At 35.0% G+C, this 17,549-nt stretch overlaps 2 protein-coding genes across 9 annotated transcripts in view; one reads left to right on the top strand and one right to left on the bottom strand.

The window, feature by feature from the left end:
* LOC144963335 (PH domain-containing protein DDB_G0274775-like) lies at nucleotides 1-12,420 on the bottom strand (the record flags this gene model as incomplete). Its single annotated transcript, XM_078897276.1, is given in 2 exon segments — nucleotides 1-539; nucleotides 12,219-12,420. Coding segments are annotated over 2 exon segments (420 nt in total). The 5' UTR covers nucleotide 12,420.
* LOC144968175 (serine/threonine-protein kinase D3-like) overlaps nucleotides 1-17,549 on the top strand; it is a 186,242-nt gene that overhangs the window by 55,559 nt on the left and 113,134 nt on the right. For 2 of the 8 annotated variants that reach the window (XM_078906248.1, XM_078906289.1), the window contains exon 1: nucleotides 12,764-13,422. The exons of 3 other annotated variants lie outside the window; for them this stretch is intronic. In XM_078906248.1, the coding sequence (XP_078762374.1) occupies nucleotides 13,270-13,422 (153 nt within the window). In that variant the 5' untranslated portion in view covers nucleotides 12,764-13,269. Of the gene's footprint in view, nucleotides 1-12,763; nucleotides 13,423-17,549 lie in introns of those variants that run through there. 3 more of the 8 variants (XM_078906259.1, XM_078906299.1, XM_078906275.1) reach the window with 3 other exon arrangements.

The following is a 17,549-nucleotide window of genomic DNA, read 5'->3' as shown; positions in this document are numbered from 1 at the left end:
TAATAAATCACAGCACTCTCGTTTGTAGGAACCCAAGCCATTTGCCGTGTACAATGACCTGCTTTTACAGGAATCAAAACAAACTGTCATTTGACAAGTTGTGACTTATATTTCCTTTAAACCATCATATTTTTATAAATAAAACACATCACCAGGTAACATTTGTATTAAAATATAGCAATTATCCGCCTACCGAATATTGGCTTAAAGCATCACAAACCATGCCAAATAGTAGGATTTATATATCACAGCTGTAAACTTTGGAGTGTCATAAGATTCTATAGTCAAGTCAATTGATGTATAAACATCACATTATGTCACTACTGGATGACACAAGCTTGTGAAGCGCTGCCTTGGCTACCAGCAGCTTTGGCAAAACAAATGGCTTGCATCCAGCTATTCTGAGTCATTTCATTCTCAGCATGAATAAAATATGTCCTTCCATTTTGCTTGCTCTTTATTCTGAAGGCAAATGGCTTTTTATCCACTTTGGATTCAGAAATGTCCACATCACTCAATGCAATTTTCTTCAATGGACCCTAGAAAAAAAAAAGAAAAAAAATTACATACGTGCACTAAAAATGTTTAAAATGAACTTTTATTATAAGCAATGCCTAAATCTGACAGTAATCTGATTCAAAGTGTTAAAGGATTTAATGTTTATTTAAAGGTTTTTCTGTCATCTTTTATGTTCATGCAGAGGTTTACTCAATAAAATCATGATTAGGTGAACCACTTTATCTTTTCTGCAGTCAAATTAATTTTTCAAACATTGTGATAATAAAGTGCAATGTATGGCTTGCGAACACTCATACACTCGTAATGTCCCATAATTTCATGTTTTCGCCTGAGTTTTTCTTGAGGGGTTTGTTTTTGTTTGTTTTTAAGGGTTTTACGGCGCTTGCAACACATTTAGGACATATCAGCACCAGTTAAAAGGAAGAAAATGGGATAGTAAAAAGTTCTAGAATTACAATTAAAGCACCCAAGAAAAAGTAAGACATAGGGAAACTGAGAACAAATAGGGATCAGATGTAGATTCCAAGAGCATATCACCAATGTACATAGTTTGAGATCACCTATAAGTCTCATCCGGATACAAGCACAAAATCCAACAAAGAGGAATACACTCAAATGCTTACATTATACATTCAAAATAACAAATATAATAATAAAATTAATAACAGAGAGAGGATATACAAGGAAAAAAATATCATCTCCCACAACTCTAACTATACATTTGACTGTTTCTCTCCCAACTAGGGTATCCGGCCAGCTGGACAAAACCAAGTAATCTCATTCCAAGACAAAGACAGAAAGCACGTTGGAAACAGATTTAGGGAGATAGAAGACACAGTAAGTGCCTCCCTGCCCACTATGGGAGGTCAGGAACCCCACCCAGCTTCTTGAGGGGTCAAAAAATTGTTGTGTTTGGCCAAGTGAGGTTCTAATTAGCCACTTTTAAAGTCGAAATTGACTTACTCACCCACATAGACAGCTGAAAAGACATAAATCAGGTAATAAACTTTCAATAAAATAATGAAATTGCCCAGACAGAAAATCAGTTGAGGAGCGCTCAGTTATCTATATATTTAATGCATTATCATTCATGTGGACAGTGTGGCTTAGTTGGTTGGATGACATTCTAAAAAATGACCCTCACCGTGGACAGCATGGATTCATATCCTGTCAAAATAAATTTTAATTAACAAACTTACCTTCTTTATCACGTTGCAAATGTTAATATCCCTTCCCCTTTAAGAAATCCTAAAAATTATCATACTAAAAAAAAATAATAAAAATTATCCTATTATTCTCTGACTCTTATTTAGTTCTTTGTTGGTGGGAAATTTGATGATCTAAATGGTGAAAGGAAAGTAAATTCCTGAAAATAATTGTTCTTGGCGTGTATTGGACATATATAATTAAAATATATAAATCCCAAGTTGAAAGTAAGAATTAGAGGTCTCTAATCAAGACCTAGAATAGGCAACACAGACCATCTCACCACATATCAATTGATCCCACTCATTAACATTTAAATTTGAAATAACATTGTTCATCATTGGGGTAATTTCACCCATAGTTGTGAGATATGGCAAATTTTTAGCACAACACCGACAAGCATTTTGCGCTATAAAAGTGTTTTTGACACATTTCTTTGGAAGAAGAGCATAGCAATGATGCTAGAAACAGGTGTAAATTACTTTTAAAATCTTAAAAGTTGGGGGGCAAACACCCCAATAACCCCCCCCCCCCCCATCCCCTCAGGTCTTTTTGGGTCATATCATATCACTGTTTATATTGGAGATCTACCATCTTGTCTGTAATGCACTACTTGCAGAGTGAAGGTTTCACCTTAACCCCCTTAATATCTTTTTCTTTTCTGTTTACATTTCAGGTCATAGTTGTGGTAGTAGGGATGGTGGTGTGGTGGTGGTTGTAGTAGTGGTGGTATGGATGGTGATGTGGTGGTTGTAGTAGTTGTGGTAGGGATGGTAATGTGGTGACTGGAGTAATAGTGGTGGTGGGGATGGTGATGTGGTGGTTGTAGTTGTGGTGGTGTGGTTGTAGTAGTGGTGGTGGTAGGGATGGTGGTGTGGTGGTGGTTGTAGTGGTGGTAGAGATGGTGGTGTGGTGGTAGTGGTAGTAGGGATGGTGATGTGGTGATTGGAGTAGTAGTGGTGGTAGGGATGGTGATTAGGTGGTTGTAGTAGTGTTGGTAGGGATGGTGATGTGGTGGTTGCTGTAGTAGTGGTGGTAGGGACAGTGATGTGGTGGCTGTAGTAGTTGGTAGGGATGGTGATGTGGTGGTTGTAGTTGTGGTGGTGTGGTTGTAGGGGTGGTGGTGTGGTACTGGTGTTAAGGATGGTGATGTGGACCTGGTTGTAGTAGTGGTGGTAGGGAATGTGGTGTGGTGGTTGTTTTAGTAGTGTTGGTAGGAATGGTGATGTGATGGTTGTTGTATTGTAGTAGTGGTGGTAGGGATGGTGATGTGGTGCTTTTTGTAGTAATGGACACGCACCGTCCAGCATCCTGTCCAATCATAAAAAAAAGAAAAGAAACAGCAATCAGCAATGCTGAGTTGAAAAAAGAAGGAAAAAAAAGGTTTTTTAAAGAGCAAAACCCAGAAACAATGTACCCTATAAAGCCAAAATTTGATCTTACTTTGACCCAACACCAGATCACCTTCATCAAAAGAGAAGAAACGGCAATGAAATTATAGATAATTAAGTCCAGAGTCGCGATACTCTTACTCTTACTGCTCTTCTGGTAAAAATGGTTTATTCTCCATTAAAGATAATATAGATAAAACAAAAAAAATCAGCGTCGCTGTTAGGGGGTTAAAAAGACCTGCATGACAAGCAACAGCGTCCTCGTGACACTCCATGTACTACGTCATTGTTTGTTTCATTTTCACACGCCGACTCTGTTCATCTCTTAACTCAATAATGCAATTGATACTTTTGCCATTAAATCGAACAGACTCATAGATAGAGGCACCAATAAGTGAGTATTTGATGCAAATCACTGGAACACACACACAGAAAAACCTGGCACAGTGTCATATATTGGTGTCCGTTGAGTGTTTCATGTTATAGGAATGGCTAGTAAAGTATGATAGTTGGAGTTTTACTAACAATGAATTGTTTTACTTCAGGCAAAGCAAGCACTTTCAAATGTTAACAGCCCTTTAGGCTCTGATATAGAACCTGATATTTGCTCTGATATAGAACCTGATATTTGCAACTGCAACCTGCGTCAATTTCACCAAACAAATTTTGATTTATCCGACATACAGACACATTTATCCCACCTGAATTCGACTTATCCGACCATAAACCAACTTATCAGACTTGTCTGGACTTATTTAGAAACTTGCGCCCAAAAATAACGACGTTTTCGTGTTCTGTGTCTCAAAATACATACAAATATTAACGGTTATAGTGATTAGTGATTATATGTGTCGGAATTATTCTAAAAATTGTCCCTTTTTTTGGGTTGTATTTTGACATTATTAAGTCAATATATTGTGCATATGTGTGTAGGGGGGTAGTTAACATCCACAACTCAAAATTCATAATGTTTAAAGGTATAATAGAGCGGAATGGTGGATCACCGATGAAATCAAATTGACAAAATAATACGACCCCAACAAAGACCTAAAGCCTGAAGATGGAGTTTAGGGAGTTTTACCCTCCCTCCCCCCCCCCAAAAAAAAAAACACGAAAAAAACAAAACACATTATATCTCTTGAGATAACTGATGATGGCGCTGCTTGATGATGTTACGCTAACCATTGATCGAAAGTTGTAAGTGATAGCGCATCATAATTATGGATGGATAAAAAAAAAATATCATAAACAGGAGTGTGGCCGTAACAGCACACTAGGTTCAGGGACGGCTGGTAATAATGGGCAGGGTGGGCAAATACCAGCCTGTTTTTTCAAGTTATATGCTGTATTACCAGGTCCGAAACAATCAAATTTAAATTAGATAATTTCAAAAGTTACTACTTAAAATTGATACTTCGTACTGAAATCAATTTGTGTGTATCTTTGATAGATTGCGAATCACCATGCACCCCGTAATGCATAAACCAGGATGCGCTCCTGTTCTTTTTATCACCCCCCCCCCCCCCCCAACCACTCCACTCCACTCCGCCCACATCGTCATCTCATCGTCACGTCACCTGACGGTGATTTTGCTGTCTGGCCTCTCTAGTACTAGGTCGGGCTAATTCAAATGAGCCCACCTTATTAACCAGTGTACACTAAATAGAGATTTTGGCAAACGAACTTTTTCTTATTTATTGCCTTACTTGTGCTGGGAAGGTTCCAGTATTGAATTAAATTTATTAATTTACTAATATTATATCAATTTAGTATTAGTTTGTGTTGTTTTAATATATTTGTTTATCCATTTAAATTATTTCTTTTTTTTTTTCCCTCGTTTTCTTTAGTGTTTCTCAAAACTCATTTATTTAAATTGTTTTCTTATTTGTTTGTTGTTGTTGTTGTTTTTTGTTGTTGTTTTTTGTTTTGTTTTTTAACAAATTAATTTGTTAATTCTTTTTTTTTTATTATTCTTAAAGTAATTACCGCTGTATTTTTATTGCCAGACTAAATAATTTTGCAAAACAATGTAATTTTCTATTGTATTCCCTCTAATAAAACAAAACACTTTTATTCAAAAGTCACGACTAAATAAATATATAAAATACAACCACCATTTTGGTTTTCTCAACAATTGAATTAGTATACGAGAAATACTCTTCTGAGTAAGGAGATAGTTGAATTCTAAGTTATAGAGGAAATAAATACCTTTAAAGGAAGGGTGGGCAGATTCCGTACTTGCCCGTCCTGAAGCTAATACATACATAAGATGGTTCGCGATGAAGAGGCGGGAAGCAAGGGATTGGTTGGGTAAGGAGCAAAGATAACACGGTAATTATTGTGACGATAGTCAAACGAATACATGAGGAGAGATTGGTAACATTATTTTGTCTTAATTATATTGTATGAAGTATTGGCGAAAGCCTAATATTAAATAAACGTTGTTTTTGTTTGTCTTATTTTGACTATGGAACTGATACTGATACTTGTCATAGCAGACCTGCCTACTTTAGATAGGAAAATAAAAATCGTAGTTTTCAGGGCTAATAAAATCGTAGATATTTTAACTACCCTTTAAAAAAATCACCGGAATTTTCGTCTGTTTTGATAGATATCATATTTTAAAAAACGAGAAAAAATAATTGGAAACGTAATAATGATGGTGATGGTAGTATAGTGGTAGCGGTGGTGGTAGTAGTAATGATGATGGTAATATTATTATTATTATTATTATTATTATTATTATTATTATTATTATTATTATTATTATTATTATTTTTATTATTATTATTATTATTATTATTATTATTATTATTATTATTATTATTATTATTATTAATATTATTATTATTATTATTATTATTATTATTATTATTATTATTATTATTATTATTATTGTTATTGTTATTATTATTATTATTATTATTATTATTATTATCATTGTTATTATTATTGTACGTATTGGTGGTATTACTATTGTTGTATTTTTTTTTGGTGGTTATTAATGGTATCAGTTTATTGTTTGGTCCCATTTGCCATTATTTCCACTTTCATGTATGTGGTCATCAAATTGTATGATTAATTGGCGAAAGCCTAAGATTGAATAAATTTTGTAATATCGTATGGTAACCATCATTGTCGACGACATCGTCGTTGTCATCATAATCATCATCATCATCATCATCATCATCATTAACAACAACAACAACAACAATATTAACAACAAGTACAACAATAGCAATAAAAACAATATCAACATCATCATACAATTTCCGTCATCGTCTCCACAACTATCATTCTAACCAACAGCACCACCAAAACCACTACCATAATTACCCTCACCGCCTCGTCTTCCTCCTCCTCCTCCACCACCACCACCACCGCTTCCACTATTCCAACCACTACCACCACCGGCACAATCATTCTGACCACCAAGACAGCAGTAAAAATTATGCAATTTGAGCTCTGAATGAAACTCGAGTCATATCGCTGTTGTTGCTTCTCCATGAAAACTTTAAGGTTACTACGTACTACTGAAAACCAGAAATATGTAAAAGCAATATTAATATCGCCGTTGAGGGATTAAAGCATCTCTTTAATTTTTCGAGTGAAGGAAATGGACTTGTATTGTCAAGGTGTTGTCGCATTATGTCTCGTCGCTTTATTTTTTAGTTGTATTCTCTTTCGTGATTCATTTTTGATTACGTTTGGAAGAATTAAAATCTACTGGTATTGTCATTTCATTGTGAATGTGATTATTGGTGGTTGAAATATTTTTTGTTTAAAGGCGAAAAAAAAAATCTAAAAAAATTTTTATTAAAAAAAAACAACAAAAAAATAAAAAATAAAAAATATATATCATATATATATATATATATATATATATATATATATATATATATATATATATATATATATATATATATATATATATATATATGACCGAATCCTCTTTGCCCCACCACTGTAAATAGGCTAGAACCACCACTGACTAGGTTTCTGTGTGTAGTGTAAAATAAATTTCATAAAGGCTGTCATTATTCCCAGACGCCTGTCTGGGGATAATAAAAATTCGTTATCCCCAGACAGGTGTCTGGGGATAACCAATTTTTGTTATCCCCAGACACCTGTCTGAGGATACTATCCCCAGACGCATGTAGCAAGTGGGCAGAAAGATTTTATGCAAAATGCCAAACTAGGCGTGAAAAATACCAAATATTCTGGAAAAAATACTAGTGGTTGTGTCCCAAAACAGTTAATATATCAAGTGATATTTAACACAAGATGAAAGTAAATAGTGATCAAATGTCAAATCCAGCTCTTTAAAAAAAAATATTTTAAAGCAAATGGATCAATGAAATTTCTTTTGTTACTTTGATCTGAAAACGTCAAACTGGCAATTCGACTTTTTTATTTTCAACCAGGAAGAAAGTTGTTAATCATCAAATCTGTTCATAGTCCACCAACCATTTAAATTTTCATTACCAACCTACCTGTTAACTTTATTGATCATCTCTTGTTTCTATAATTTGCTCATTCTGGCCACAATTTTGGGGACGACCGGAAATAATTTTTATGTCGCGGACGAATTCCTAGGCCATGGTGTTGTTCGCCCCAAAGACCAAAACCCACACCTGTTATTTTCCTGCCTGCTTCGCACAAGACAATACAGTTTAGTATCACACGTCCACAAAACTAGATCCAACAACATATTCTTATTTGAATCAGAGATGAAAATAACTACCAAAACAAGGAAGCAAAAATGGTGGAAATATGTTTAGCTCATATATGAATTTAAAATATTCCGATAGCGGTGTGGATAGGCAGCTCAGTGGGTAAGGCCACCTTTCATTTTACTCCTTTTAGCTGCACAGATTCGACCCAGTCGCGACCGCCCCCCCCCCCCCCCCCCCCCCCCCCCCCTCATTTTTTTTTTTTAACTTTTCTTTCTTTCTTCCCAATTGATTTTCATTGTTTTCACTTTTGTTCCGAGTTCCGAGCAAGAGTTTTTTTTAATCAGTTGAATTTTTTATTTCTCCGATAATATTATTTCATTATTTAATTTGCTCTAGATCTATTATTGTTTTTTTTGTTTTGGTCAATGATAATGATAATGATAATAATAATAATAATAATAATAATAATAATAATAATTGTAATATTTGTTATTATTAATACTATTACCATCATAATCATTATTATATTATTATCAATAATAGTATTATTTTTATTATTAATGCTCTTATTATCATACTATTACTATTATTATCATTATTATTATTATTATTATTATTATTATTGTTATTATTATTATTATTATTATTATTATTATTATTGTTAACACTATTCCTTGCTCCGAGGGAAATCTCTCTTTTTCTTTTTTTTTATATTTTGACCTAAACCTTAGAGTTTTTTGTTTGCTAAACCTTTATGTAAATGTTCCGTTTCTGAGCATGAATTTCTTAAATTGTTTTTATTTTTAAAACAATTATTGTTTTTATTTTTAAAACAATTATTGTTTTTTTTTCTCCTCTATCTGACCATTTGGTCGCTCTCTGAATATTTCTGTTTGTTTGCTTTTTAATTATTTATTCTTTTTAGACACTATTTGAGATCGGAGTGGGGACGAATATATTTGCTAGAAACTAGAAAAAAACAAGAGAGAGAGAGAGAGAGAGAGAGAGAGAGAGAGAGAGAGTTTAATAATAATAAAAAGGGGTGGGGGGAGGATGGATGGGACATTTATCCCTTTCAACGTTCTGTAAAAAGAAGACGGAATTTAAAAAAAAAAAAAAAACGAAAAAAAGTGACGTTACCAGGATTCGAACCCACAACGTCGATTATGGTCAAACTTCCAGGGCAGACGACTAAACCATTCGGCCATGACACCCACTTCGAAGTCGACGCATATTGTGTATATGTAGTAACAACTGATTTTAATGTTGGTTAAAATGTTTTTATAGATATTTTAAATTTTATTAACTTTCCTTATTTCTATGTACAAATACAAAAGAGTTCATGTACACGAACGCAGACAGTGTGATGAATAAGAGAGAGGAGCTAAAGGCTATGGCAGAAGAAGAAGATCCAGATGTAATAGCAATAACAGAAGCTAAGCCAAAGAATGCAACAACACACCCAACCATAGCAGAGTTAGGTATTGAGGGATACACTATAATAGCTAGCAGAGATTTTGAAACTTCCGGCAGAGGAGTATACTTATTGGTGAGAGAGAACCTCAAGGTTAACCCCATAGAGGAACTCACAGATCACGACTTTAGGGAGAGCGCTTGGTGCTCGATTGGAGTAACTGGACAAAGTCAGATACTAGTAGGAGTGATTTATCGGAGCCCAAATAGCACAAGAGAAAATAATGAGAGAATGTTGGAGATGATAAGGAGAGCATCACAAAAAAAGCATTCAGAGATAATTATTATGGGAGACTTCAACATGCCGGAACTGGAGTGGAAAGGGATGGACGAACCAAAAGAGGGAAGCCTGGAGGAAAGTTTCATAGAAACCATTGAAGATTGCTACCTACAACAGATAATAAAAGAACCCACGAGACAGAGAAAAAACCAAAAGCCCAACGTATTGGACTTGATATTGATGGAGGAAGAAAATGACATAATCGACTTAAGACTGAGCCACCCACTGGAAAAAGCGACCATGCGACCATATTCCTAAAACTGAGGGCGACATCAGAGACTGTAGATGAAAAACTGACACTCAGATATAGGAAGGCTGATCTTGAGAGTATGAAAGAGGAACTGGGGCATATAAAATGGGAGGAAATACTAATCGAGGACACCGTAGGAAACAACTGGAGTAGATTTACCAGAGTACTTAACCAATGCTTCGAGAAAAACATCCCGAAAAGCAGAGGGAACCGGGTTGGGAGAAGAAATCAACCTTGGATGACGCAGGAAGTGAGAGGGGCATTACGGAAGAAGAAGGCAGTAAATAGAAGATACTCTAGAAGCAAAAAGGAAGAGGATTGGGACAAATACAAAAGAGTGAGAAACGCAACTACTAAAATAGTCCGACAAGCGCATCAAAAGTATGAGAACAAGATAGCAGAGGAAACGAAAGAAAATCCTAAAGTATTCTGGAGTTATGTAAACAGTAAAATGAAGACAAGACAGGGAACCTGTGACATAAAAAAAGAAGATGGCACTTGGGCATCTGAAGATGAAGACAAGGCAGAGGTGCTAAATCTCTTCTTTGCAAGTGTCTTTACAGTGGAGAACCAGAAAAACTTGCCAGATATTGCTAAAACAAGTAATATAGATACTACACAATGGCCGATTACTGAAGAGAGAGTAATGAAGAGACTACAAAACCTAAAGGAGAGTAAATCACCTGGACCTGACAAACTTCATCCTTACATCCTAAAAAACTTAGCAGAGCAGCTAGTAGAACCCCTAACCAAGATATTTAACCAGTCGATGAAAGAAGGAAGACTACCAAGGGAATGGAAAGAAGCTAACATCACAGCCATATTCAAGAAGGGAGACAGAAAAAATCCAGAAAACTACAGACCAGTGAGCCTGACATCTGTCGTCTGCAAGCTCATGGAACAGCTGATTAGAGAAGAAATGGTTGATCATATGACCAAGAACAAACTATTCAGCAAAGATCAACATGGTTTCATGGCGGGAAGGTCTACAGTAACAAACCTACTTGAAACAATGGATGACTGGACGAGAGACCTGGAATTAGGCAACAATTTAGATGTCATATACCTCGACTTCAGAAAGGCATTTGACAAAGTTCCACACTGCGCCTAATCAGGAAATTGGAACAGTATCAAATTAATGATCAGACAGTCAAATGGGTCCGAGATTTCCTCAAAGATAGAAGACAAAAAGTGATAGTGAATGGAACAGCATCAACAGAGAGACTGGTAACAAGTGGAGTTCCACAAGGAAGTGTACTGGGACCAGTTCTCTTCCTGATTTATATCAATGACTTGCCAGACAATCTATCATCTAAATGTAAAATCTTTGCCGATGATACTAAGCTCTATGGAGTAGCTAATACAGAAGAAGAAAGAAACACCTTACAACAAGATTTGAAAAAGCTTGAAGAATGGTCCGAAATATGGCAGATGGAGTTCAATGTAGATAAATGTGCAGTTCTTCACCTAGGAAAAAACAACAGAGAAGCAAACTATATAAGGAAAGAAAAACCCCTGCAGAAATCCAATGGGGAAAAAGACCTAGGAGTATTTATTGATAGGAAGCTAAACTTCAAGAAGCAAATTAAAGATGTTCAATCTAAGGCTAGTAAAACACTCGGAATAGTGAAAAGAAATTTCAAGAATCTGAAAACAAAACACATGACTACCATCTACAAGACTATGGTTAGATCAAAGCTGGAATATGCTAACTGCATATGGTATCCGAAGTTTGAGGGAGACAAAGACTGTTTGGAAAGAGTGCAAAGGAGAGCAACAAAACTTATCACACACCTGAAAGACAAAACATACTGTGAGAGATTGAAAGAATTAAATCTCCCGACCTTAGATTACAGGAGAAGAAGGGGAGATATGATCCAAACATATAAAATAGTAAAGGGAATAGACAGGGTAGAGGCAGGATTCCTTAAACCAAACAAGAACATTCAGACACGAGGAAACAGCAAGAAACTGAAAAAAGAACGTTTTAAAACAAATGAAAGAAGGAACTTTTTTTCATCTAGAATTGTAAATAACTGGAATAAACTACAAGAAACCACAGTATCAGCAAAAAATTTGAATAAATTCAAAGCAGAGTTGGAGATAAGCAACACCCTAGGAAACAAGTTCAATTATAAAAATTGGTCCAATCATTAATAGATGAGGAGGAGCGAAGGAGACTACACCAAGTCTAAAAGCTCTATACAGAGGTATCCAGGTATGTGCATCTGGAAACATTCCATAATCTGGAATGTGGATAATTGTTTAAAAGAGCGGAGTTTCAAATATGCGTCTGGGGATAATGAAAATTCGTTATCCCCAGACAGGTGTCTGGGGATAACAAATTTTTATTATCCCCAGACAGGTGTCTGGGGATAATCACAGCGTTTCATAAATTAAAATTAGAGATTCAGCTTGCTTACTTCGGGTGACTGACTGTAGTAGAGATCGCAGTTCTTCAGTAAAAACCACTGTCTTTTCCACTTCCTGGATACTCTGGCACGTTTCATTAAATATCCCTTCACTTCTGTATCTGTTATTTCAGCGTCAGGTTGTGAATCCGATCGATTTGATAAACTATTCGTCTTCTGACTGTCAGTCACTGAATCGGAGCAGGAAGCCATGATGAACAGTAAGAAACTGAGTTGAGTAATATCTAAACTTGTCAACATAAGGGACAGAAACAGGATTTAAACTCAACATTCATTGTCGTAAATCAAAATACACATTGTAATATGGAATTTGAGACCTAAACAAAAGTCTTTGACTCACAAAAAAGACTTTTATTTTCCTAAAAACTTTCCTAAAAGACTTTTCTACTTTCCAGCCCTATAATATAAATCATTCAAACAATAAACTCTGTTTTTATTGTGTCACGACACCCAGTAGGCTTCGTCGTTTGTCCCCGATTGATTCGATTCCGAATCGGTCTAACGAAGATACCTGACACCGAATTTGGAAAAAAATCATAGAAAAAATCAATAAACTGCATTAATGGCCATAATGCTTATCATTCGATATGCTTGGCTGTAATTTAATAAAGTAAATAATGGAGAGTGACCCAATGCACTTTTTTATTAAAAAAAATATCCAGTGTCTCTGTCCCTCATTCACATTCCGAGTCGTATCGATCTCTGACTCTCTCCAGTCTACTGTTTATCTACTTGTCTTACACGACTTCGTCTGTTCAACTAAATTTAGCTCGAAAGATTTCATTAGAAGTAGAAGAGGTTGGAACGACAAGCAAACGAGGAGACATCGAGGGTTGAGCTACAAGCTGTGCTCACCCTCCTTAAAATGAAGGAATGAAGTTTTTAAGTCGAAACTTGGATTATATAGATTATTCATCCAATTGTTGTTTTTGTTCAATTTAGACTGGAGTAAAAGTGACTGCAGTAAGTGACGAATACACTGGTTGAATAGTGTTTTGTTTGTAGCTTTTCCCCCTGGATAGCTACATCTCAAGGAGTAAAAATGGATTCTTCAGATTCTACTTCCACAAGTCCTATGAGAGGTAGATTCTCATTCTTCATGCAGATTGGACTAATGAGGGAATCATTCTACATGGATAGTGAATTATCTATGTCACTTCTAAACGAACTTGCGTGTGCCTTCGTTGACAGAAAGGTAAGTAAGAGTAAGAGTGAGATTAGAAAGAATTTAATCTTTTATCAATTTATCTCATCTCAATTATGCTGTACATTATGTCGACTTCTCGCTTTAAAACTTTTACCCCTAGACAGATTTTAAAAATGATTATTATGATGCTAAATCCCCCGGAATGGTTAGTGACTTCGTTTATGATTTATTTGGGTCATGTGATTACATACTGAATTGTTTAGAGTTTGTGTCAATTATTGATCAATGATCGTCCTTTTATTTTTAACTTTAAACCAACGTCAGTGCCAGCAGATGACCACACCCAAAGCACATCACATCCGTGAGTGGACATTCATGAATAGATCCCCACTGCTTTTAGTTCATGTTTCTATCCTTGACTGGTAATAGTAATGAGTAATATAAATATAGGCCTATAGGCCTAAATCTTTCGAATGATAGTCTTGTGTGTGATTTTATTTGTGTGTGTGTGTGTGCGTGTGTTATGTGTGAATGAAACCATGCATCAACGTCTATATCTTCAAATCAGTATTCAACGTCTTTGACCTGTCTACCATTTGTTTATGTTATTCATTTATGATTTTTATGTAGATTAGTAGGTCTACCAAACTTAGATTCCATATTAATATACATTTTTTCGAATTGGGGGGGGGGGGGGGGGGGGGGGGGGGGGGGGGCGATTTGGTCAAATTTTTCAGATTTTAGTTGAAACATCATTACAGTGTGTAAACTGTGATAGTTGTAATACATATTTTCTATCATTTTTAAAACTCATTTTTTTTCCTCCTCACAAATATGGATAGTCACAGTCATTGATCAGTTGACCCATTTTAACATTTTAAGTAATATTAATAGTATGTTCGCTTTTTTTTTTTGTCTCTTTATTTCACCTTTGATATTTGAATAAAAGAGGATGTAATATTGGTCAACTCTTTTTTATAAAATAGAGAATTTGCTTCCATTTGAATGCAGATGGAACATGTTACAGGTCAGAACCACTAATGACATGGTTCAGTAATTCTGTGTTGTTAATTTATATCAGTTTTATTTGAAGTTGGTATTTTACTATTCAACAAAGATTTGATTATGCGTCTACCTCTCTTGCCTATTTTTGATCTTTTATTACCTGCGTTTGATGATTTTAAGAAAATGAAGTAGAAAAATAATATGTATAGCATTACCAGCTTAGAAAAAAAAAAGTTTTCAAGACAGGTTTATGTTTATTTTCAATATTTTGAGCCTTTTGTTTGGCCAACACATGTATTGTTTTCCCTAAATTGAAATCATGCTGATGTTGGAATGAAGAAAAAATCCCTAATCAAATGATAATTTAGACTAGTTTTTATGTCTTATTAATGCAAAAGCCTCTGGTTAATTTACATTCCCCATTCTAATATTGGTCTTTTATGCTTAGAGATCTTTTAGCCACAGAGCAGATGTGGATACCGTCTAACTTTTGAGTTGAAAGAGCAGAGAGAGAGAGAGAGAGAGAGAGAAAAGAAAAAAAAAGAGCAAGTACCGCAGAAGCATTAGAAATTTATCTTTTTTTGTTTCAAAACTCGAAGTATAGGTATGTAAATTATTTGGCAACCGTTTCGTAATGTCCTTACTTGATTCATCCACTCTTTTCTTTTTGAAAGAATGTTCCTCTGTCAATTATAAATGTCAAAGATTGTAAATGATGATCATGGTAAGAAGCAAAAAAATTGGGGGGTTAAAAGGGTAAAAAAAAAAAATGTTAATGATTGCCACAAAGGAGATAACAGGAAAATTAATTGCACTCATGTCCCCCTTCCCCATTCCATTACCTAAGACTAATACACATGATAAGTACTTTTACCAGCTCTTCCCGAATATTGTCTTTATGTACTTGGTGGCAAAGTTGGTGGTAATTATGATGCAGAATTATCCATTGTTAAAAGAATCCTATATTTTGTCTCAAATTTGTCCTATTTTCTGACGTTCTGATTCTACTTTTGGAATATGAAGGGTTGGCAGGTTTGATTTATATACAATAACACAGAGCATGCATTTATTTGTTAGTTTGAGGTTTTATTTTCCATTCTTTGTTAGATTTAACAATTACATATGTGTAGTTGTGATGGAAGATGAATTTGAATCTGTTAATCACATTCTTTGACTTCACATTCATACGCAATTGTTACTACTCCCATATCTCAAAAGAGTACAAATGAATCCTGCTCCACAATAACCCAAATAAATTATACAATTTTAATCACCGTGACATACTTCATTAAAAGCAAATCAACCATTGCATCATTATCTGTGTTATAATTAATCATTTGTTGCTCATTAAAACTGTCAATTGGCTAAAGTACTGACCTTTTTTAGCTCATTTGAAAAAGCTGGATGACTAGGTTCTTGTTAATTTTAATGGGAATATTTTCATTTTGATTTGTTGGAAAGTCAAACAATTCTTAAAACATTTGCTAGGGCTCTGAAATTGTTCCAATTAAGTGGAAGTTATTCCGTCTACTTTAATGCCGTATGGAGCCATTTGGAGGACGCAATGCGCTCCCGTGATCACTTTTAGCATGCGTCTTTCTAGTGATCAGTTCATTGTTTGGAAGCTTTGTTAATTAATTATTATTTATTTCTATTTCTGGATTATAGTTCACTTAATCAATTTTATTCATTCATAAAGGCTTTAGACGACAATCATTCAGGGTTGAAATTAAGGAAGAGTACAACTCTTTATGCAAAGCATCTTACCCAGTCAGTGACAAACTTTTCAGTGCTAATGTGGGGGAGACAGTCAAAGAGCTAAATGACTCGATTTGAGTTGGAAAATCTACTCAACGGTTTCATCCGTATAGTGCCAATAAAAGGTTACCTTTTTAGGCAAAGGTCAACATTGGAAAAATCGAGGGAGAGGGGGATCAGTGTCGTACCGGAGGGGGCCTTACCAATAGTCCAGGAATTGGAACAACAATCAAAAACACCAACAAGAAAGGAGGAATTAAGAAAGGTGTGGACATGGAGGAAAGACTAAATACTTCTTTTCGTTGTGGGCAAGATTTACATCTGATTCATTCATTCTTGGGTGTATTTCGGGTTGCAAAATAGATTTGATATCTAATCCTTTCCAACATAAGCCTGCTCATGTTATTCAATTTAAACAGGAAGAATAAAAGGCTCTGGATGCTTTGGTGACACCGTATGAGAATGATGGCTTGATTGTGAAATGCAATCATGAAAGTGGTGAATTTATTGATAATGTTTTCCTTTGGGAAAAGTGATAATCTGTTGACAGGAGAAAGAAATATAGAATGATTCTTAATGTAACCTTACTTAATACTCATTTTCGCAATGTACATTTTAAAATAGATACCTTTCAGACATGTATTCTACTGTTAGAACCCAGATGTTATATGGCCTCTCTTGATTTATCTAATGCTTATCATTCTGTACCTATGCACCCTGATTTTACAAAATATTTGAAATTTTTCCAAGTAAATCCTCAAGGCTTTAGGGATAGCCCTCGCATATTTTCTAAAATTATGAAACCCATAGTTGCCCAGCTTCGTTCCAAAGGGATCGAGGATGTTTATATTCAAGGCTCCTTCTTTACTGAATGTGAAAGTAATTTACGTTACACTTCCTGTCAGGTCATTAGGATTTGAGATATCAGAAAAGTCAATCCTCTTCCCTTCTCAGGAGATGATTCATTTAGGTTTTGTATTAAGCTCTTTAGACATGACCGTTGCTTTAAGCAGTAAAAAGAGAGATCAAATTGTCAACTTAATTGTTAATCTCAAACCTCTCATAACTGTCAGATTATTAGCCCAGTTATTTGGAATGTTAGCTGCATCATTTCCTGCAGTGGAGTATGGACCTTTGTATTATAGAAGTTTGGAGTGTCAAAAAATAACAGCCCTTAATGAGAAATATGACTTTGACAGAATTGGAAGTTATATAGAAAATATAATGGCACGGTCATATCATTCCATTTAAACGGCTATTCTGATAAAGCAGCATTTCACATATGGCTTTGACTGTATTCCATTTTGTACATTTTTTTACTTTGTCATAATAGAAAAGTATTTCCCTTGTCATTTTCAATTGATGAATCACCAATGCGTTTATAGACGTGAATTTTAGCAGCTTAGATTTGC

This window comes from Berghia stephanieae, chromosome 1 (genome assembly GCF_034508935.2).
Source record: "Berghia stephanieae isolate SIO BIC M18660-M18661 chromosome 1, UCSD_Bste_1.3, whole genome shotgun sequence".
Lineage (NCBI taxonomy): Eukaryota > Metazoa > Mollusca > Gastropoda > Nudibranchia > Aeolidiidae > Berghia > Berghia stephanieae.
This window is presented reverse-complemented; position numbering and strand designations above follow the sequence as displayed.